This window comes from Cynocephalus volans, chromosome 14, assembly GCF_027409185.1.
Source record: "Cynocephalus volans isolate mCynVol1 chromosome 14, mCynVol1.pri, whole genome shotgun sequence".
Lineage (NCBI taxonomy): Eukaryota > Metazoa > Chordata > Mammalia > Dermoptera > Cynocephalidae > Cynocephalus > Cynocephalus volans.
In genome coordinates this window covers 40843190-40867665 of record NC_084473.1, presented here as the reverse complement: position 1 = coordinate 40867665, position 24476 = coordinate 40843190, and the positions used below count along the sequence as shown (strand labels likewise).

The window sequence follows — 24476 nt, the reverse complement described above, 5'->3', positions numbered from 1 at the left end:
AATGCATATTTTGTTTTTTTCTTCTTTTGCCTTCATTTTATAAAAAGCACTTTCCTTCTTACTGAATATTTTTTATTATAGAGAGGCAGATTATTTACTTCTGAAGGTTCATTCCCCCCTCCATAAAAAATGAGCACTGCTACTGTTAACATTTTAAGTCAATGTGGGAATACTACCATTTAACCACCATGAAAGAATGTTATAATGAACTTTTTAAAAACATGATATAATAATCTAATGTAATGGAATAATTTGTTGAGTTATGTTATTACCAGTATATGTAAAAACTCATCAAGCTGTATATTTTCAGATTTGGCCCTTTAAGTTTTATTTCAATTTTTAAAAAAAACTTTAATTAAGAATAGTGGCCATGGTTTAGGAATTGTATTTGATGATTTGGGGAATTATATGCTTTATTATACTATGAAGAGGATGTTCATTATCTAAAAAAGTTCCCCTAGGACTGAAGCTTATAAAAACAGGAGAATATTTTTGAAATCTACCTTCAAGTCACTATGCACAATATGTGGCACAATTAAAAGTCCAGCAGCTGAAAAAGAATATGTTGTGGGCATGTGTTTCAGCTTTCACTTCAAAGCAGAAATGTAATTCATCTTGTACTTTGAATGTGACATTACCTCTTTTGTTACTGTCGAGTTTACCTTGGCCTGAGTGCTGTCCATTAAAAGGCACAGTGAAGATTACTGGAAAACATTTACTTGTTACTGTTAGTTGACATTGTGCTGAGGTTGAGGAAGAAGAGTTTATAGTCTTGTCTATGCACTGATTTTTAAATCTGCTGAGTTTCAGGGATGAATCTCATCATACAGCCCATTCATTATTTACATTTGAAGCTTTTTAATGGAGAATGGAGAATGTTTTCATCCTTTTGAAAAATGTAATATTGAATATGGTTGTAATACACCCCTGTTGAAACTTTTGTTTTCAGATTAACTTCTTGAATTGTCTTATTATTTGCTTAACTTTATGTTTTGAGTATTATATAAGTGGTTATCTTTTACTTTTTAGGGAGGGGCCTACATTCCTTTATAGTTGATATAATTCATTTACGTTTTTATCTAGAATGTTTTTCATGTTTTGAATAAGAATGTTTTAAAATAAACATCCTTGAACATTTGCAGTGTTTGACATGAAACTTCTGTCCATTTCTGAGAAGGGTGTTCCTGTATATTCTTGCCTGAAAGCAGGCCTGCTACTTGAATTTTTGTGATACACTATCTGATGCAAATCATTAACTCTGAGGTCTCCTCAGCATGTTGGTGGAAAGAACACTGGGTCAAAGTAGTAATCCATGAAGGATGAAGGGAAGTTGACTCTATTATGGCAAATCTAGGCAGCCAGACAAGGTATGACAGTAGTTTCTAGAAATCTGGTCAAGTTGCTGAAGAATTGCCTTCTTCTTTCAGACCAGGTGACAAACACTAAGTTTGCACTGTCATTCTCATTAACTGATGGAGAGGGAAGGTTACAGTACTATTCAGATAGGCCTTAAGACATGGAGTTTTTTGGGGGGTGGGGGAGGGGTTGTTTTTAGTTGGACAGTACCAATCAATCAGTAAGGTTTTGAGTTTCAACTAAATGCTCAGTACTGTGCTAATTAAGCACTGGATGGATATAAAGCAGTACAAACTCATTATTGCAATCTTAAGCATGACTGGGGAGATACACCCAACAAACCTGAAACAGAAAAATTAGAATGCAGGATCATGTAGCACGAATTTTAAGTTCATACTCAATATGGCTGTAGTAGGTAGAATCTTCATGACTAAACTGTAGATAATTCTTGCCAGCAGGCTATATGTTTTCAAATCTCTGGTTGTTAGGACACTGACAAAAACAGGAAGATTTGATAGGCTGTCAATGTTTCCCAAACTAACCTGAGGTAAGCGTTACCTGGAGCACTATTTAAGATACAGATTCCCAAGCCCCGCCCAGGAAATTTTGATTGTGTAGGTCTGAGGTAGAACCTCGGAATCAGCATTAAAATGAACAACCTAGGTGATTTATGATCAGGCAAGTTTGGAAAACACTGGATTAAGTTAAGGATGGAAGAGAGGGAGGGACTCAATGTACAAAACCGAGTTAATATAAGAGACTAGTGATTCTTATGTCAGGTCCAAGGGATAACAGAATATTTATCCTCCAAGTGATGTTTATTATATATCACTAAGTAATTTACCTTTGACGTTAAAGGACCACAAAGAACAATAAGAAAATGCTGAAATTTCTAAGCTCAAATATTTCATGGACAAAAAGTATTTTGCATTTTTATTTTATCACTTATTTTCTACCCCAAACCTCTTCTGCTCCAGTAAGGGTGCTCCTGGTCATTCACGTGGAGAGCAGGCAGGGAGACATGAGTAAGGAGGAAGCATTTGAAAGAGCTCATGGTGTTACCTTGGCAGGTGTGAGGTGAGACTCATACAAGTTTAAAAGGCAGCTGGCAAGACTTCCCAGAGGCAGTAGTGGAGGAAGCAGGAGACTGAATGAGCAATTTAGTAACACAGTGTTTTGTGGTCAAGATCAAGGGGGATGAAGTAAGAGTTGTGGGAAACAAGGGTAGAGATAACAATAATAGTTAAAATTGTACATGATACATCTTATAAGGATCAAGTGCACATCAACTTTTATTTATTTATTTATTTATTGAATCGCAATTGATTATACATTCTTGGGGGTTCAACATTAGCATATGTTGATCAAATCAATATTATTAGCATATATATTACTACAAATCATACTTATTCTTTATGCCCCTTATCCAGTCTCTCCCCATCCCCCTTCCTTTCCCCCGTGATAACCCTAGATTTCTTCTCTTCTTCTGAAAGAGTAACAGTTACTCTGTTGATTTGTTGCCTAGGTGATCTGTCCAGTGCTGAGAGAGGTGTGTTCAGGTCCCCCACTATTGTCATAGAGCAGATGCTTCTTCTATCACTCTGGAATGGGCTTTGTGGAGAGAGATATCTTCTTCTTTTCTTTGGTCCCTGCTGGTGACTCTCCTTGTGTCAATATACTTGAGTGGCTGGAGGGCCATCTGCATGGGGCTTGTGGCATCTAGCCACTTCTGCTGCTGCCATGGCTATTGTGGTGGCTGTGGTCACATGGAAGTGGTATTTTTGGCGTGCTCCTTGCCTGGTTGCAGGAGAAAGGGTCGGTCCATGGCTTCATGCCTCAGGACCCCAGGCACACGTCAACTCTTGGTCCTCATGCTAACCTCATTCTGAGAGATAGGGGAAGGTTGGTGATATTATTTCAGTTTACAGCTGGAGACCTAGAGGTGTTAGGAGAGATGTCTTTGCTATAGAAAGTAAACTAGAGAAGAAAAGTAAGAGTATTAGAGCCACTGGGTTTTCTGACCTCTGGTGTTAGGTTGGGTAAGTGTTGGGAAGATGGAGAAGAGCAGAAAAGGACTATCTTGATGTTGAGTTGAGGTGGTGAGTTTAGTTGTGAAATTTTCTTGATGTTGAGTTGAGGTGGTGAGTTTAGTTGTGAAATTTTCTTGATGTTGAGTTGAGGTGGTAAGTTTAGTTTTGAAATTTTGAGCAGATTTCAGCATAGGTAAATGAAAAAGAAGTTACCAACAGGTTTAAAAAGTGTTGTGGAGTGGGGAAAATGGAAATAAGGGGCTAAAAATGTTGAGAGGGCTTTTAGCTATGAGCGAAGAGAAAATAGATACTGTATGGCAAGTAAAGTTGATGGTTCAGTGTAAGTGTATGATACAAAACAAACTTCTGTGCCTCCATATGATGACTTATAGATGATACGCTGATCATAGTAAGTAGTCTCAACAGCATCTTCTTTGGTAATCCTAATACGTTTTCTAATAATCTGCAACGGACGAAGTTCTTTAAAAATTAAACTTTACCTAAGAGTTTGGTCAATAAGGTGTTTTTTTGTTTGTTTGTTTGTTTTTCTCCAGTATAGTTATAGAGAGACTAGAAAAGCAGTAGACTTCAGAAAAGCAGTAAGGCAGGTCCTGACCATCCCCTCATACATTTCAGTGTCTCAGAGTCACTTGAGAATTGTTCATCTCCCCACAGTTACTACAAGCTTTTAGCTTGCCTCTAGTGATAGACTTTGCTATTTGTAATCAGCACTTGATGCTAGTTTTTTGCTTTTTGTTTTTGTTTGTTTGTCATCTGTTTTGGTAAGGGATTAAAAGAATTAAAATGGGGTTCTAAGAGCATTTAATTAATGCAGACTTACAATACCAGTTGGTAATCTAAAGTAAATGTGTAGTTCACAAGACATTTAAAAGTTGCTCATTATCCTAATTTGATCATCACACATTGTCCGTAGGTATTGATATTCAACTCTGTACCCCACAAATATGTATAATCCATTACATTTCAATTAAAAAAAATAAAAGATAAAGAATTTTGTAATCAGAGAATTCAAAACATGTGCCAGAGATAATAGTGAATACAGTATTACAGTGTTGAATATTGATGACTTGAATGTAGGGAATGTTTTTTTCAATTAAAAAATTATTTAATTGTAATAAAATACACATAACATAAAATTTACCATCTTAACCTTTTAAAGTACACAGTTCAATAGTATTAAGTATATTCGCATTGTTGTGCAGGGAATCTCCACAGCTTTTTCATCATGCAGAACTGAATCTCAATGTCCATTAAATAACTGTCTATTTCTCCCTCCCCTCAGCCACTGGCAACAACCATTCTACTTTTCTGTAAGTTTGACTACTCTTGAGACCTTATATAAATGAAATCATACAGTATTTATCTTTTTGTGACTGGCTTACTTCACCTTGCATGATGCTCTCAAGGTTTATCTATGTTGTATGTAGCATGTGTCAGAATTTCCTTCTTTTTAAAAGCTGAATAATGTTCCATTGTATGTATATATCACATTTTAAAAATCTGTCAGAGGACATTTGGGTTGTTTCCACCTTTTGCCTATTGTGAGTAATGCTGCTGTGAACATGGTTGTACAGATATCTCTGAGACCCTGCTTTTAATTCTTTTGGATATATACCCAGAAGTAGAATTGCTGGATCATGTAGTAAATCTATTTTTAATTTTTTGAGGAACTATCACACTTTTCCATAGAAATGTAGAGAATCTTCATTCCTTGTTTTACTTAGTTTGTAACTTCATTGGGAACCTCGATGGTTTGCTTCTTGTCTTCAGTTTTCTCCAATATTAAGAAGTACTGTGCACAAATTTTTGCTTTCCTATTTGTATGCCTCCACTGTGTTGAGGATACCTCCCTCTCTAACTTACCTTCATACTCCAATCCTAATGAAACAGTTAAATCTACATTTTTTGTTGAAATTGTTTGAAGATCTAGGAAATTGTTTGGAGATTGGAGACCCAGGTGGTCACAGAGGGTAAATTCCAATTATATGTATGCAATTCCAAATCTACCCTGGTCTCTTTATCTGTGGCCTTTTCCTATTAAAACTCCACATTCTTCAGATAGTGAGACTTTTCTTCTTCACCTTACTTAGATCTTTTATTATTAGCTGAATCCCAATACATCTGTGAATGATAATTTTCATTTGTTGTTATTTTACTTAAGTGAAATAAATTTTATTTTATATTTAGTAAAATTGCATAGAACCCATTTGACTTGCTAACTCTCTGCCAAGTTAAGAAATAAATGAGAGAAAAACTATTATCAATTTAAAGGTTGGCTTTTCTCCCAATAAGCAGGTGCCCTTGAGTCAACAGTGAAACGGGAGTTGTGAATGCACTGTCTCTATAGTATCTCTGACTGTGCTGAGGTACTATTCAAGAGTAATTTTTGCTGTATTTAATATTCACCTTAGTCACTGACAATCGATCCCACTCCCACATAGGATGTGACTCTATTGTGCTCGTATGCTGTCTCCTCTAATAAATCATAAGCTCCCAAGGAAGTAGAGATTATCTCTTTTGCACCCCCATTAGATTAGGAGACAGCGTCTTCCCATCTGAGCAAATACAAACTCTTAATTGCACCCCCTGGCCTAGCCACGAACCTGACCTTCTTCTGATCTCTCCATTCTCAAAATAGCACTACCATTTATCCAGTTTCTTAAAAGGAAACCTGGGATTTGAGTTTTGATTTCTATCTTGCCTTTAGCTTGACTTCTGATCTACCAATATCATCTACTTTTCTATACTCAATCTCTGCACTGCTATCCTTGTCCAAGCTATCCTCATCTTTTGCTTTGACAACTGCATTTGCCTCATATCTGGCCTCTCTGCTTATACTCTTGTCCCATTCAATCCTATACAATATAAGGCAGAAAGACCTTTTTAAAACACCGATGAGATTAACTTAATTCTCTACTTAAAACCCTTAGTCATTTACTATCACACTTAAAATACTTTAGATTTCTTACTGTAGTTTATAAGCACCAAAATGACCTGACCCAGCCTGCCTCTTCAACCTCATCTCATACTTCTTTTTTCTTTTCATTCAACCCTAAATCTATGGACCTTCCTCTAATAACCAGGCCTTGTCCTGCCCCAGGGCCTTGATATGTGCTGTTCATTTTGCTTGGAAGGCACATAAACAGATGTCAACAAATATTTGCTGAGTGAATGAATGAGTCAGGATCTTCATAATGACATGGAATAGACTAAGTGTCATCTCCCCAAAGCAGATATAATACATGGTATCAGTATATAGACTAGAATGCCTACTGCAGAGGTTCTCAGCTGAGGGCCATTTTTTCCCACAGGGGACATTGGCACTGTCTGGAGATATTATTGGTTGTCACAACTGGCAGTGTGCTATCAGCATGTAATGTGTAGAGGCCAGAGGCTAGTAAACATCCTATAACAGATGGACAGAGGACAGCCCCCACAACAAAGAATTATCTGGTTCCAATGTCAGTAGTATTGAGGATGAAAAGCCCTGCCTTAGACTAATACATTTGAGTTTAGAGAAGTCAGTTTCAGTAGCTCTGCTGGGCCTTCAAGTCTATCACATTACATAGAAAGCTTTTTTAAATACCAGGAAAATTAATCCCCTTGATTGAAGACTACTTTCTTATCCTCAGGGACTGTGTTATTTCTATAAGACTAAATGCCCCTGGTCCATGAACTTATGAACCAAGGTTCCCCTATTGATGGGTATCTTGCTCACTTCCTCATAATGCTAAGCTGAACTTAGTCTTTCCATTTCTTTTTCCAATGATAAAATGACTGCTGATTGCCAAAGTTGAAGTTATCCCTCCCCATCAGGTGAGTAATCTCCCTTTTTCCCTTCTGCCACCTCAAAGGTTACTCAAAGGTAAACAGGTTTTTCATGATAGCTAGAATTCTGCTTGTTATGGAGACATTATTCATTCTACTTAGAATTCACTATTAATTTCAGGAAAATTGGGACTAACTGCTATTATTGCCTTTAAAAAAAAAATACAGCACACATGCTCATACCTTTTCAAATAAGACTACAATGTAACATCATAAAGCTTCACTATAGAAATATCCAGATAACCATTTTGCGAGACTAATATACACAAGACAGATACTTTGCTTCCTTTGGATAAAATAAAACCAAACTGCCCAGATTCACCCAGGAAATGACGTAGTAGAAGCTAAAGTATTTGTTAAAGTGTAACCCAATTTGGGTCATTCAGGAAATACTATGGGAAATAAGAATGTGCTTACGTGGCCTATTTTACAGAGTTTGCCTCTCTGAGTCAGTATAAAGGAGCTAGAAATTATACTTCTGGATACGTGAATTTATGGAGCACGCTCAGTTGGAAAGAGTATCAAGGATAAATCTCTTGAGTGTCATAACTAATAGAGCTAATTACCTTCAAGATCACCAAATTATTCTTCTGAGACACTGAATGGCACAACTTACTATTAGATGTAAATCACAAATGCAGAGTATTTAGCTTATGACAAAAAGGGCAAACATGATAAGCAGTACTGTGCTTCTTAAAGCACCTGAGGGATAATCATTATTCATCCTTGCCATATACTTGTCATTGTTATGAGCTGTAGTGAGATGATTAGTCAGAAAGCAGTTTCGGAGAAAATCATCAGAGACCACTAAGTACTGCTAAGGAACAATACTGCAAAAGGCAGAAGTCCAGTGGCCAAGTAAAAACACCTGCCGAAAACGAACATAAGCAGTCAGTATAGAGGAGTAATAAAGCTATCAATAATGCAGAACCAGGAGAACATAGATATCCCAAATGGCTAGAGAAAAGTGAGGTGAGTCTCCTTTCTGTATCAACACTGAGGGTTGCTGTAAATTGCACAGTAAAATTAAAACCACACATGGGGCATGCCATCTGTTAATAAGGATGACTAACTTTTTAAAGAGTTATAATTACAAAGCACTTTTCACCTCAGTTGTCTTTTAGACTTCCCAGTAACATTGTCAGATGAGTTATATTATTAGCTCCATTTTACAGATGAGGAAATTAAGGCTCAGAGAGATTAAATAATTTTCTGAGATCACCAGCTAAGCTTTGACTACAAAGCCTATGATCTGACAGTAGGTCAGGGTTTTCAACCTTTGCACTACTGACATTTTGGGCTGGATAATTCTTTGTTTTGAGGGGGTTCTCCTGTGCCTTGTAGGATGTTTAGCAGCATCCCTGGCCTCTACCCACTAGATACTGGTAGCACCTCCTTTTAGTTGTGACAACCAAAAATATTCTAGATGTTGTGAGATGTCTCATGGAGGTAAAATCACCCCAGGTTTAGAATCACTGGTTTAAAGATTGAAATTTATCAGTGTGAGTCTAGTGGGCACCAGGAGGAATGTCCTGTTGTCCCATTGCAGTTAGTGCCAGTAATTTGATGGAAGGACTTGTTTATATGGAAAATCCATAACAACTTCTCTTTGAACTTTCCCAAACCTGGTCCTCGTACCCTTCCAGCAATATAGTGAAAGGAGAAAGGCCAAAATGGCTTATGGATGAATGGGTGGGTGGTTACTTAGAATTATTCTTTCATTCAGCTGTTTATTCAACAAATAAACTTAATAGTTCCTAGAAGAATGGTTTCATAGAGGTGTCAGTGTTTGAGTTGAAGTGGTTTAGAGGGAAGATTATGAATTTCCTTGAAATTAGCTTGGGAAATGATAAATTCATGTAAATGACATGTCAGTAGTCTAGGAGTAATAGGCCGATGGCCCATGACACAAACATATTCCAGTCTTAATGACTCGCATTCATTGGTCATCTTACTTTGTACAACAACCCATTTGCAAGCAGTCTTGCTGTTTACTTTCACTATTGAGTTAACTATTGCCTTGCAAGTACTGTTTATCTCAGCCCACGTGGTAATTACCTTAAATTTAAAATCAAATCAACAAACTTTTGCATTCCAGCAAGGCTCTGTAGGAGATGAAATGACATGGTTTACATAAAAAGATAAACAGCAGTCAAGGCAACATATCTTAGGTGCCAAATGAGTGTTTCAGGTAATAAATGCTATGTGATGAGAGGACAGATATTGCCATGACCTGGAATTGTCAGGGAGAACTTTGCAAAGGGATTTGGTGAGCTGAGCCTTAATGGATGAGCAGAAATAATATGAAATCTTTGTAATAGACTGAGAATTGCACTTTGATTAATTCACACCACACGCTAAGTAAAAAGGTACTAGGTCTCATTATTTTGGAATATGTATAACAGATATAAGATCCACTTAGAAGCTAATCCATGATGATTGCCCAGAGTTCGTTGTCAGCTCAACCAAGAAAACTTATGAGAGTCAAGGATTTTCTATCATTCCCAGGGATTAAAGGAGGCTCATAAGGATTGATTTCACCGGCCTTTTGCTTCAGTTAGATCTGACAGAATCACCATTTTCTGAACAAAAGTGCCCTCTTAGGAAACTGGGCTCAAGATTTGGAGAAACTTTACTGCAGCCTGTCTGTATGACTTTGGATATTACACATACTCAGCAAGATTGTGGGAGGCACAGTTATCAATAAGGGCTACACAGGCTTTTGCTTTTTAGACCATGCCTGGTTTATTCCACAAACCTTACCCATCCAGTAGACTTTTATAATTCCACGTAAAATTGAGGCAGCAGATGTTCCTGGAGCTCGCTGCTGGAGGTGTTGAGTGGCAAATGAACAAACAAGCCTGGGGGCAGCAGGGAGGGTAGCCATCTAGGTCTCCATTCCTAGGAGCTTAAAGGAATCATTTTTTTCCTGCCTCCATGTGAAAATATAAACAGTCATTTTATAAACAGTTGTCACTTACTGACTTTTAAAGAATCACAGTCTTTTCCTTTTGTTTACTTTGATGACCTTTGAAATAAGCTGCAACCAAGAGTCAAAAAAATTTTTTTCCATCTTCATTTTTCAAAAAGAGGAGTCTATTACCACAGTGCACTGGAAGCTAGCAGACTCCTGAGGCTGGCTCCAGCCCAGGCCCACATTTGTAGGGCCTTTAGGTGCAGCTCCTAAACCCCTGCACTGGGCAGCTCGGAGTCATATGCATTACTAGCCTGAAGACCAGATGCTGAAGGCCCAACCGTTTTCTGTGAGTCAAACTTTTTTACAAGGCAAATTTAATAGCTGCTCTAAAATCTAGAAAATGCAAATTAATAGAATAGCTTTGCATTTCCTCTGACTTTGTTTGCTGAAGAGGCAACAGTGGAGGTATTACTGCAGCTCTCAAGAACGCTGGGTTGGCCAGTTAGCTCAGCTGATTACAGCAAGGTGTTATAACACCAAGGTCAAGGGTTCAGATCTCCATACTGCCCAGCTGCCAAAAAAAAAAAAGAATGCTACCACCCTTCTCCCCCAGGACAGCCTTCTCCTCCGACCTGCTGCTCTTCCAACCACATTAGGCACAGAACTAAAAAGTCAAAGGAGGAGAACAGGGAGGAGCCTTGGGAATCTCATAAAGTCTTCACTGTAATGATGCTTTGAAAAGTTCTTTTTCTTTGATTTCTATCTCTTGGTGAAAAATACCACACAGCCACCTGTCCCAATAATTTGTATATGAATTTTCATATCGAGTATGGAGTTAGAGAATAAATGATAAAAAGAATATGTTTTCACTTATATTGTTTGTGATTTTAAAAGAATCCAAAAATGTACTCTTCCTTTGTGGTGATAGGACAATTCTGTATCTTGATTGTGATGGCACTTATACAAATCCATACATGATATACAGTTGCCCCCCCTTCCCCACTCTGACGGATGCATGTAAAAAATGGTGAAAACGGAATAAAGTAAGTAGTCTAGTTAGCAGTAGTATACCTATGTCAATTTTCTGATTTTGATATAGGATTACAGTTGTATAAGCTGTCACCATTGGGGAAAGCTGAGTGAAAGGTACACTGACTCTACTATTTTTGCAATTTGTTACTAGATTATAATTATTTCAAAATAAAAAGTTTTAAAAAGTAATGCATTCTTAACGGTAAAACTTACTAAATTACAGAAATATGCAGCATTGTATATAAAAATCCCACCCCACTGTTAATAATTTGGCATCAATAAAAATGGGATCTATATAGTAGTTTTGGAGCTCACTTTTTCATTTAACTGTATGACTTGGAGATATTTTCAGTTCAGTCTGTATAAATCTAAAGTGTTCTTTTTAATGGCTATACAGTTTGCCTATATATGACAGGATACTAGCTTTCCTATTATAATCAGTGCTGATGAAGATCATCCTCAGTGAGCATCTATATCTTTGTGTGTCCATAAGACACACACCTAGAAGTATGAGTATTGCAAAACTGAAGAAAGTGCATGTTTTCCATTTTGACAGCAACTGCCAGACTTTCAGATTACTGCTTTGCCCTACTCCATGGGGCACCATTTGTATAGAATACATTGTATGTGCAACAACACGGCTCTGCTGGTTGCCCTCCAAAAGGGTTGTGACAATTTACACTTCTACCAGTGATGAATGAGAGTATCTGTTTTCTTACCCAGTTATTATCTTACCCTTTTAAAAAAAAAATCTCTGTGCCAAACATGGGTTTACAAAAAGTAACTCATTTTATAGAACTTCCATGAAATTAAACATTTTCTCCTATATTTATTGGCTGTTTGTACTTCATTTGTGAATTGTTTGTTTATATTCTTTGTTAAATATTTGCAGTTCCCAAAGTGTGTGCCAAGGCATGGGGTATTTTAAATTTTGGGGAAAAGCACAGTGACCCTTGCCATCTGTCAGACATTATGTGAACTACTAGCTCAAAGTAATTTATAATTATCAACATTAGCCCATACTACATTCCATTTGATGATGCTGTATCTTTGCAGAGTTGAGTATTTGGTAGCTGTTGTGATGAAAAGCAAGTACCATGAGAAAATCAATGTGGAACAGGAATGAGAGTATTGGAGTTCAATGATTACAAGGCTTGGGAAGTTATGAAGTATCCAATAGACACATAGATCCTGTTAGTAAGTAATTGTGATTATTGAAGAATGAAAAAGAATTTTTTTTCTTTTAAGTTATTTGTATTATTTTCTCACACAGCCACTAAGTGGTTAGAGAATAAACACTTATTGAGTTGTATGGACCTAACTACTTAATTAATGGATCTATTAGGTTTTTGGGGGGGAGTGCTTAGGGGCACCATGAAAAAAATCATTGAGGTACTAAAGATACTATGAACGGAGAAAGTTTGGGAATCCCTGTCTAATTTCATTCAATTACTTTCATTTTTGTTATTGATTTGCAAGAGCTTTGTTTCTTAGGGGAATTAGCAAATATTTTACCCCTAGTTTGCCTTTACTTTTGAATATTTGTAGTAGTTTTTGCTATACAAGAGTTTTCAGTTTTTATGTCAACATACTTATACACCCCCCACCCCCCAGCTATGGCTTTTCTTGTTCATTTTTCACAAACCCATTTTTTACATGAGGATTATAAAATATTTTCACATTTGTTTCTAGCTTTTTTTTTTTTTTTTTTTTTTTGTGGCTGGCTGATACGGGGATGGAGCCCTGGACCTTAGTGTTATCTTTCTAGCATTTTTATAGCTTATTTTTTGCATTTGATTCTTTTCTCTATCTGGAATTTATCTTGGTGCAAGGCTTTAGGTAAGCATCCAGCTATATTATTTCCCAAAGGACTGGTTGGTTGTCTTAATACTATTCATTGAATAAATCTATCTTTTCACTATTGTCTAAATGTCATTTTTATCATCTACTCAATTTCTATATGCAAAATTTCCAGCTAGTTTATTTCTATCTCTCTTAAAGCACTTACTGTTTTCTACCTTGAATATCAGTTATTTATATACATGTCCTATTTCACGCACTAGATCATAAGCTCTTCTATATTGATTTTATCTTTGTGTCCTACACACTTGGTAGTTTTCTCTTTCCCTTCTTTGCTTTCTCACTCCTCTGAAATTTTTTAAAACTTTGTATTATAGAAAATTTTAAATATACACAAATAATATAATGAATCACCATGTATCCATTACTCAGCTTCAGCAATTATTGATCTTGACCAATTTTGTTTCATTTACGCCATTACCAACTTCCCCCTCCTATATTGCTTTAAAATTAACTGTCTTGATTGAATGAATTATCTGTATTATTTTTCATTAGTAAGTTTTGTTACATCAAAGAGTTCCTTATTGATATCAGTACTGTCTTTAAGGAAACTCAATAGCTGAAGATCCAGATATATAGAAAAGATAAATTATCAAGTATAATAAAACTTCTAAAGAATTTCTTTTTTTTAATTAAAAAAAAATTTTTTTTAAGTTGGTACTTGGTAATCTCCTGAAGAATTTAAACAGAGATTTATTTCACAAATAATTTAAAAATTTTTATAAATAGCTTTTCAGAAATGTATCTGTGTCTGAAAGTTAAGACTTTTGTTAAAACAGATATTATGACAGTGTTTAGTACATCTTAAATTCTTTACAAGCAAGCCTTTGTTTGTACAAGGGGTCTTCAAAAAGTTCATGGAAGGGGCCGAGCCCATGGCGCACTTGGGAGAGTGCGGCGCTGGGAGCGCAGTGACACTCCCGCTGTATAGGAATGGCCGGTGCACTCACTGGCTGAGTGCTGGTCACGAAAAAGGCAAAAAAAAAAAAAAAAAAAAAAAAAAAATAAGTTCATGGAAGGATTCATGTTATTGTTTAATTCCATTTTTCCATGAACTTTTTGAAGTACCCTCATTTGTGGGGTTAAAATTGACTACCTTTGACACCACTTTCTAAACCTCGTTCAGTAAGTTTCTCTTACTAAACAACTGAGGGCCCTTGACGCTGCTTCTGGGTGACAGGACTCCTAACTGCATTGTAGAATTTGGAGCATCAGGCCAGAGATGATCCAAGACAAATGTGTACTCACTGTCTTGTTACTGTCTGTTTCCCTTTTGTGCAGGGAGAGTTTAGAGGCGTGGATTTTAGCATCTCACCTGCTGCTGGGAATGCAAGTTCTGTTCCTGCCACCCCTGACAAGGGAGCATGGTAGAATGCACGTCAATAAATGCTGTAATTATTGAGCTCCTTTCCCCACCAGGCAAAGCTTCATATCCTTGGGGCCTCAGAGCTGTGAAGAAGAACAGGACATGGTTCTTTCCTTCAAAGAGCTATATACTCTAGGAAAGGAGATTATAGATTGATAACTATGATGACAGAATTCAAAAAGAAAAAAAAATCTATATATATGTGTGTGTGTGTATATATATATCAAATGAGCTGTTGGGGCGTTGAGGAAGAAAAGAGTGGGTGTTAAGGCAGGAGTGGGGCAATTGATGAAAACTGATGAAAATTTTATGGGGGGGAGTTTAAGCTGGGCCTCACAGTATGAATGGAACTTCAATAGGCCGAGCTGGACAGGGTGAAGGGAGAAATAGAAGGAATGTCCTGGACAGAAGAGCATTTGTAAGTTGTCAGGAATGGGAAATCATCCCTTGTGGCCACAGAATAGGTTCGTGAAGTGGAGGAAGTAGGAAGTAAAACTAGAAAGGTAGGTTGAGCTTTTGGTGCCCAGCAGATTCTTTAGGAGGCTGAGGGGTTTTGAATTTGAGAGTGATACCTTCAGAGTTTGGCTTTAAGGAACATTTTACTGATGGCCACGAGGGAAATAAGTTTTGGAGGGAGAAACCAGTCAGTTAAGTTGTTTTCATTATCTAGGTGCAAGGACTTCTGGCTCCTGAACTGGAGTGGTGGGAGTTGTTAATGAGAAGGAGAGAATAGATTTAAGACACAAAGTGAATCTCCAGTCCCCACAGACTTCGTGTTTTTTGTACATTTTAGTCCTTAGAGATATTCATGGCCTATTTCCTGTGATTCCCTTCCCCAAGCCAGAGTCAGCTAGGAAGTAATTTCACTTTGTAATTAGTGTCCTTTTCCTGGCAGCAGCGACACAACACAGTGAAGTGTCTTCTTTTGGGAACTTACCAAAACCTTCCTAAGGATGTATTCTCATATGATGAACAGGTTAAGGTTTGGAGAAGCAACTGCTTGAAATGATCCCCAGCCTGTCCTTTTGCATAGGGTAAGATGGTTGGGTAGATGTGGGTGGCACATGCCCACTAAGCCCTTTCTTCTAGGGAATGACCAGGTTGAAGAGCTCACGTATCCCAAGGTCCTGCCATTAGCACACACTGACTCTCCAAGGCTAGAAACAGTTGGGCTGTTAGTAAAAAACAGTATGTTGAGGTAATTGTACAGATGACGTAGTCATACATATACCCAGCGAGCGGTATGTGTAACCTGCATTATGGAAGTCACAGCCAAGAGTGGTGCTCCTGAGGAGACTGTGGTCTAGTTGGGGATCCAGTTAATATGCCCGAAGCAGAAAACAAATCCTAAACCACATCGTAATGATTAGAAGATGACATATGTTAGGGAACTTTCCTCTCTCTTGCATTCCCATCCCATCCCCCATATTCATACAAACCCAACCTACCTTTTAAATAATTTTTTGCTGTATCCATTTCCCAGCAGTTATATGATTAGGTATGTTTCTGAATTAGAAAGTTTCGATTCCTCCCTCAGCCATTCCCCTACTCACCCCTCCTTTCAGTCTGACTTAAAGCCATAAAATACTTCTGCCTGCCTGCCTGCAGTTCTGTTTGTATGAATTAAGTCGACAGGATAAATATTCACATTCCCAACTACAGGCTGAAACAATGTTTGCCTGTTCTGCCCAGTGAGTTGAGAAAAAAAGGGGGCCTGACATCACCCTATACTGTACATTCCCGGCATAGATCATTTATTTAAGTCCCTGAAAAAATACAGATGTTGTACCAGCCGAAATAAAATCCTGTGTAAACACTGAGCTTGGAAAAATGTGGCACTGACTTAGCTGTGGGGGTTGGAGCAATGCAGGGAGAAGACCAGGGAAAGTGGCAGATAGAGAAATTTTATACTTGCCTGAATGTGATAGGGTCAAAGGTGTTCACCCACAGTCTGCATGCTGCAAAAGAAAATGAACAGAATTTGTTTTTAAAAGTGCGTTTGCAAAAGTGGATAGATTTGTTGATCTTCAGAGTTTGGGATTGTTAATGATTAGTATATATCCACACCGTTTATATCTGACCTTTGAAATGAGCATCTCTTATTCTAGTTGTTCTTTTTTAAGGGCATGCCTAACCTTGTCTTGTTATTGCTGGATCCTGCTGGGTTTTGGAGCTCAGCTGCTGTTGATTTTATAAGGGGGAAAATTGCCTGGAAGCCATGCTTGGTGAAGAGGAAAACCCATCTCAGCGTTGCATTCCCAAACAATCATATATCATCTTGATCTTGTCTAACACAAGTCACTATTTTAGTCCAGCAGCATAAACCAGACATATTTTACTGGTGCAGCACAAGTTTTTTCAGGGAACTGCCTCATGACTCTTTTTCGCCTGTGGCGTTTATTCAAAGAACATTACATTTGCTCTGTGGCCTTGCTTTTAAAATTCTAAGCTGCCAAAATGGACCCCATGCTTTGCACAGATGCCTGGGGCTCCCATGAGTCTCTTTGTGTTTAGAGTGGGGGAGTGAGGGACAGAGGGCAACTGCTTCCAGGTTCTCCAGACTTTTCTCAGATCCACAGTTTCATTAAGGCTTGCATCTCAGGGGCAAGAAATCCAGCCCACTCCCCAGCACCCTCCTGCAGTCCATTTCCTGCTCCTTCTCTCAGCTGCTTCTGTGACCACCCCCTCCTCAGGGCAGGGCTGATAGTCCCACCCTGTGCCTGGGATAGTCACGGGTGATGCTCTTGGCTTGCACTCAGTTGTTTCATGTGTGCTTTCAGTCTCTTTCTGACTGGGCCATAACTGCCTTAAGGCAACAAAGCTTTCTCCTGTTTCTTTTGCTGATGACATCTCTAAATCCACCTCTAGCCCTTCTCCAAGGGGCCTACCATAGCTGTTTGTCCCAGTGTAGTTATTAATAGAGCTCTGTTTATCTCAAAAGAACTCCTGTTTTGTATGATAAATTACCGTAACTAGAGCAATCATCAAATGGATATTTCCATCCAAACTCATTAGATCGTCCTCTCTCACTCCCAAACCTGCTACGTATTCTTAGGATCTCTGTCTTGGAAGATGCCCCTTGTTCACCAGCTGCCCAAGTTAAGAAAGAGTCTGTTCCCTGACCCTCACTCCATGTCTGAAGCAGTTGCCAAGCCCTGCCTCTTCAGCCCCCAGAAATCTCTCAAGTGTGTACTGCTGTAGTTTAGATTGGGGTGTGGTGGAGTTGTCACAGAATCAGCATCCTACCCGTGCCAAGTGGGTAAAATGAATCGGGGGATGGGTATAAACATGTGGCCCTCTCTGTTTATCCTTTTTTTCAAACTTTTGATAGAGATTTGATTCAGTAAATATTTTATTTTCCTCTTGATTCTTCAAAAGTTAAAAAAATAAAAACAAAAACATAAAGCAGTGATAAATGGCATTGATACTGTGCCTTAGTGACCAGGGTAACAGGCAGTAGTGGGGACAGTGGTGGACCAGAGAGTGCACTTCTTGTCTCAGGAGCCAGCTCCTGCTGCTCAGCCCTGGCCAGGTGACCGTTGCCCTGTAGGAAGGTGGGCCCGCTATAGCCAGATCTTCCGATTTTTCAAAAGAAGTTAGAAATAAGGATGATTTTGATATGAAATCTCCAATTCATAAATGTTGGTTTAAAAGTCCTGTGTGGGCCAAATAAAACATTTGCAGCCACTTTTAGCCCACAGGCTATTGGTTTTGAGCCTCTGGTTTTGACCCTCACCACCTCTTGGCTAGACTGCTGCCAGTAGTCCTGGCCTTCCTGCCCCTTGTGCTCCAGCCTCCACACTTCCCCTGGCTTTTCCTTCCAAATTATGCATGACATCACACAAGAGCTCTCTCTGAAGAGGTCTTTGCTGTCTATAGAACATGGTACACATTGCTTAATATTACCTTTGTGATCTTTCTCAGTCTGACCTGACCCCTCTCTGCAGCTGTGTCTCTCACCACACCACTTCATGCACACCCGGCTATGCTCTGGTCACAAAGAACTACCTACTGTCCTCTGAGCCAATATTTTTTTTAATTAATAGACTATTTTCTAGAACAACTTTAGATTTACAGAAAAATTGAGCTGGTAGTATAGAGTTCCTATATATTCCTCTCCTCTCCACCCTTCCCCCTGGTTTTCTCCTATGATTAATATTTTACATTAATGTGGTACATTTGTTACAATTAATGAACCAATATTGACACATTATTAACTAACGCCCATAGTTTACATTAAGGTTCATTCTTTTTGTTAGCAATACCAATATTTTGATTCCCTTTACATTTTTTCAAAGTCCAACTTCCACTGCTTGTCTACTCTTCTCTCAATTCTTGCAAGGTTCTTTTTGAGGCCAAATATGAATATCACTCTTTCTGCAAAGACTTCTCTGACTTTTTTGCAATGGGACTGGAAGGGAGGGAGCCAACAGAACACAGAAGAGAATGAACATTTTTATCAGGTACCTAGGGTGTGCCAAGTAGAGAGAGAGAGAGTGAGTGTGTGTGTGTGTGTGTGTGTGTGTGTTCTTCTAAATTCCTAAAAGATAGATATTACATTCCTAAAAGATAGATATTACATTCCTAAAAGATAGATATTATTGTACTCTGTTTACTACGGGAAAAGACAGGTTAAGTAGGTTGCCCAAAGCCCCACAGCCAGTAATTGGTTTACTCCCCTGTCTGCCTGGCTCCAAAGTCTGTTCTCTCCCACTGTCTCCCGTGTAGCTGGGGTCTTACCACTCATCTAGCTTTCCTGCTCCACCTTCAGATTCAGAATCCATTGGAGCAAGGAGAACAGTGTTATTCAGCTCTGTGTCTACTCTGAACACAGGAGGTGGTACCTACTCCAGCAGCTCACTGAACCCATGGGAATGTGCCCTAAAGGAGTTAATATGGAAAGAGACACCAAATTGATTGGCATTAGTTCAGTTTGGCATATGTTCATTGAGTTCTTACTGTGCACCAGATTTGTAGGAGAGTGAGGTCCAGCCTAGAAAGGAAAGTGATGGCAATGCTACCATGCCAGGTTATAAATCATGACCGGGTAAGGACAGGGAAGCTACTGATTTTCCATTTATCCATGACTAGAATGTATGCTGCAGGGGAGTGGGGACTATTTGGTCTCTGCTGCAGCCTCTAGTACACAGCCTTGTAATAACAGTTATTTACTGAGTATTTGTTGGCTGAGTGTTTGAATTCTACTGCAAATTTGGGACACCTAAAATGACACTAAACTTCTCAGAGTTCTCATGTGTGTTTAGTTAATCATCCTTCTTGTTTCTGGCAGTGTTAGTTTCTCTGTGCTTGGTTCAGTCCATCTCTGTATTACAGGCTATTTCCAAATTATCCCAGGCCTGGGCCTGACCAGTTTCTTAGTCCAGAAGTTGTTTTGGACCAAAACTTTAGGAAAGAAAGGAAGAAGGAGGGGTTGCCTTGCCCCTGCCATCCTTTAGGAGCCAGTGGACAAATGACCCTTCCTAGGAGCTGCCTGAAGCATCTGGGCCTGACATAGTTCAGAGGCCTGGCCTTAGGCCTGGACTCACACCAAAGGATGGCCTCGTTTCTCTTGAACCCCAAGCTCTAAACATCACATGAGGGTAGTTGCGTATTCAAATATTTTCATTAATTTTCTTAAAGAAAAATATTATCTCAAAAACACTAACCTATTTCATACATTTGCTTACAAAACTTTTCTTTCCTCTTCCCTTCCTCTGTCTTCTCTTCTCCCTTCCCTTCCCTGTCCCGTTTTTTTCTTGACTTCTCTGACGTTATTTTTCCTTTATATCATTCCATCTCTTCTACTTGTTTCTACCAAGGTTCTCCTAAGTGTACCTCTCTTTCCATTTGTCCCCTGTAAATAGATCACTGTCCATTCCTGGTGAATAACCAGGATCACAATTGTTGTCTGGTTTGGGCCCAAGGTGACAGAATTGATGGGCCTGTAGGCTGATTTTCATAAACCAGAGCCGCCAAGCGTTTCAAAAACAGTGTTGTTTTTGCCAAGTAAGGTGAGCAAATATAGGACTAAGTTTAAACATCCATCAGGAGTTATTTTTGAAGTGATTGCTTCTAAATGAGAAGCATTTGAAAATCTCACAGTTTTCTTTACAAGTTAATTCCAAAGTCATGTATTTTGCTGGTGTCTGCTGATTAATTAGGATCCTGTGACACCATGAAAAGCCCTGGTGGTTGGTTTTGTGCAGCTGTGGAGAAAAGTAAAGCAAGGCTCAGTGACTTGCCAGCTCTTTCAGGACTGTGGGGATTGAGGCCCAGGGGGTATGTTTTCCTTCTGGCAGTTACCACATAAGAAGAGAAGCTCCAGCCAGACCCATTTCTGTAGACTCCACAATGGGTGGTTTGCGTCCCTGCAGGGGTATGATGAAGGAGAGATATTTGATCTGTTGCTTCTGAACTAACAGATCCGTTATTAGAGAAACCATTTTTAGTCTCCACATCAGGATTTGTGTGCATTCTTCTGTACAGTTACTTCTGTTTAGGAAAAAAAAAAATAGTGGTTATCAAATTTATTTTGATTCTCTAAACAGAAGGTGCTCAGCATATATTTGTTATTGTGATTGCAGATGTCTGACCCAGGAAAACCTGCCAGCTCACCCATTTAGAGTCTGATAACTCTGGATCTATTTTATCTTGGCCTCTTCTCATTACTCCCTTCCATATCTAACTATCAATTATTTCACTGCTGTGAGCCCTTTATTGACGTGAGAGAAAGAGAAGAATAAGTTGGATTTGGTTGCTTAAAATGAATTATCTGCAGCTCTAGTAAAGGATACAATAGGGAAAGAAAACAAATATTATTAAACTATTTCAAGGTTCTTGGTATGTTTGTCTGTACTTGCTTTGCTTCACCTACCTCTTCCCCTTGATTTAGGTAAGGGGGCCGGAGACTGAAGGATTTCTCTGACATGCATCTTTCTCTTTGACACTAGCTAAGGTCAAAGGATCTATGTACACCTTGCCCTCTTTTCTTTCTCTGCTACAGAGCTGTACTGCTCACAGAGGCATTGTGGATGTCATCGCTGAGTGTGAATCCAACACACACGTACACAAGTGGGTGCACACGCACACTTGTACACGGCCTGTGTCACTTGTCTGCTGGAACTGTGGCCTTTATTCTAAATACAGGCAGCTGGAGAGACAACAGGACTGCCTTTCTCTGTTTAACTCTAGTCTTGCACTTAATTTTAGTATATAATGCCATGTAAAAGGAAGGGAGTGGGGTGTATCTGCATTGCTGCCTCTGCTCCTCACAGCTGAGGGAAGATCTGCTGCAAAACCTAAATAGTTAAAAACATCACTACTCAGTATTTGCAGCGGCAGGCATTAGTGTGGCCTGCTTCTTTAGCCAAGGCTGCTCTGATGAACGCAGACATGTAAAGCAGTTTACACTCTCAGACAATTTATTTTTCCTATAGTAAGATTTTGACTTTAACAAGCACGTTTCATTTTCCTGTGAGACTACTAACATAAAGATGTTTGCATTTCTCTGCTGAAATCAATTTGTAGGTTTTTGTAACTAATAAGCTTTTGTAGCAAATGATTGTTTGGTCACAGAGTATTCACTGCTTTTTGGAATTGTGTAAGGAACCCAGAGCACAGGTATGGATTAAGGATATAGGTTTCTTACCACTGCTGCATCCTCTAAAACCAATATGCTTTTCTGCAAAGAGACCAGAACTGCATTATGCAGGTGTCTGTTTCCTTTCAGGGGAATATTTTGAGGAAATCTAAAAGGGAGGAACTGAGAATTTAGGAAAAATATATTTTCACAGCAGGATATTGCTTTTTCTCTTTTTTGGTTTAGGTTTTTCATTTGTTACAAGCCTACTCAGACTCCAAACACAGAACAAATTCAGACTTTCAGCAGGAGCTGACTGACATCACTGTTTGTACCAAAGCCAAAGTCTGGCTGGCTAAAAGGTATGTCAAAACCCCTCACGAGCAAGGAGTTATCAGGGGTTAGGAATACATTCGAGAATTGCTGTTTCTAGTTGTGGGGAGTTTTAAAAACCATTGGCATGAGTTTTCTAAACTTATTGGAGTATTTATCCTTTTAGAACTTTGGGCTGTGGTAAAGAAAGAAAAATATTTTCTTGACAATTTTTCTAAAACTGCTGAGTGACTGAGGGGCATCTAATATGGCTTTTTAATAAGCCCACTAATCAGCTTGTTTTTATTAGTACCTACTATGTGCTCAGCCCTGTGTTAGATATTATGTTAATGAAAGGCAGTAATTGACTAAATTGTGGTATAAACTCTTAGGTGCCATGGCAACTTGGACATTAGAGACTGGTGTATAAGACTTGAGCAGGCACCAAGGTACAGATAGGGTGTGAATAGGAAGAGGGGTTGGAAGTTGCCATTTTTAGTGTGTAATAGGACAGCTTGAATAGGCAAGGCAAAGAAGGGTAGATGTGTATTTTCATCCTTGCCATTGTTAATTTATTCTGGAACATTTCATATATTAAAGATGAAGGAGTAAAAAGAATTTCTTGTTTAATATATGGAGAGTCCTCTCTGTAACACTGTTCAAAATCTATGTTGCAGGACTCTGATGTTGGTAGGACAGTGTTACTGCAAGGGCCCCCGTATGTACTGTGTAAGTTCCAGCAAAGTAGGTTCAGAAGAGGCCCATGTGCTACCACATTCCATGCTGTAGTACACTGTGTTTGATTCAGAGTCAGTATGTTGGTTGTCTAATTCAACAATCTCTTTTTTATTTTTCCAGAAAATGTGCTTGTATTCACTTTTTTGGGGGGTTTTCACCTAATATGGCAGCAAGTCAAGTAATGGGCAGTGTGAGGCCCACAAATCAATTTAATTCAACAAAATATTGTTGAGCACAAGCTACATGTCAGCTTTTGTGTTAGGAGATGCTGGGATACAGAGATATAGAAGAATCAGTCCTGGTTTCAAGGACTTCCAGGAGGTGGGAAAGATGTGGACATAAATAGTTTTTATTCAGTATGTTAAGTGTGATAACAAATGTATGTAGTAGGTACAAGAATAGCCCAGAGGAAAGGTAAAGGAGGGCTGACACTGAACTGGCCATCAAGAGATGAGTAGAATTTAGCCAAATGGCCAGTCGGGGAGGAGAATTCCAGGCTTAGGTAATAGCATAGACAGAGACATGGCAGTATGAAATGGCATGGCAGGTTTGGAGAACTGTAAGGAAGTTAGCCCTTCCAGAACCTAAAGTATAAGGCACATGTGGCAGAGAATGAGGCTGAGGGAATACGGGGAGGCTACACAGTGAAAGCTCCTAGAGGAAAGCTTTTGGTGAATGTGAGCCAGTGGCAGATTTCCCAGTGTGTGGATATGTGTGTGTTGATGATTGTCCCAGCACTAACAGCTTTGGACAGGGATATTGGTGGGGAAATTCTCTAGTGTCTGAAATGCCAGTGAAGTTATGTTGAGCCTCTCAATTTTAATCCACTTTTGTTTTCTCCATTTTAGTTGGAGGGAAGGAGTTACTTCACCATAAACTGTTCCCTAAGGCTAGTAGCATTTGCCTTTTGTGTGACTCTTAGTCTCCCCAAGATGCATTTCCTGGGAGAACAAGGACTTCTGATTTGTACCGTCAGCTGTTTACCAATTAATAGGCCAGGTCCTCCTAGCTTTTATTTCTGAGGACTAGGAAGTCAAGCTCTCCAGAAATCATCTTGCTGAAACCTTGCTTCCAGCCAGGACTGGCCTAAGAATCCTCTCCCCAGTTCTTAAAGTGCTGTAAGGAAGGGGTTCCTGTACTCCTTAGCTTACTGTTCCTTTATGGGTCTCATAGAAAGTCATTACCCATGGGTCCCCTGAGTCCATTCCTTCTTGTTGGGTAGGATGGAGGAGATGGAGTGACAGGCAAGCTGTTGAATGGACCTTCATGTTGTGCAGGGTCTGAAGATGGCTGACAAAGCTGCCATCAGCTTCCTCTTCAGCTGGAGAAGTCCTCCTGGTCACTTTTAACCTTCTTTGTGGTCCCTATTGCTATTTTCTAATCAGGCTTTTCACCATCATCCCCCCTTCAGCCCCTCCCCCCCCCACTTCTCTGATT

The 24476-nt window shown here is 39.0% G+C and overlaps 1 protein-coding gene across 5 annotated transcripts in view; it reads left to right on the top strand.

Moving 5' to 3' along the window:
• Positions 1–24476, top strand: part of THADA (THADA armadillo repeat containing) — a 340163-nt gene that overhangs the window by 212468 nt on the left and 103219 nt on the right. For all 5 annotated transcript variants that reach the window (XM_063078394.1, XM_063078393.1, XM_063078395.1 and 2 more), the window contains one exon: positions 22236–22351. In XM_063078394.1, coding sequence (XP_062934464.1) covers positions 22236–22351 — 116 coding nt within the window. The remainder of the gene's footprint in view (positions 1–22235; positions 22352–24476) is intronic.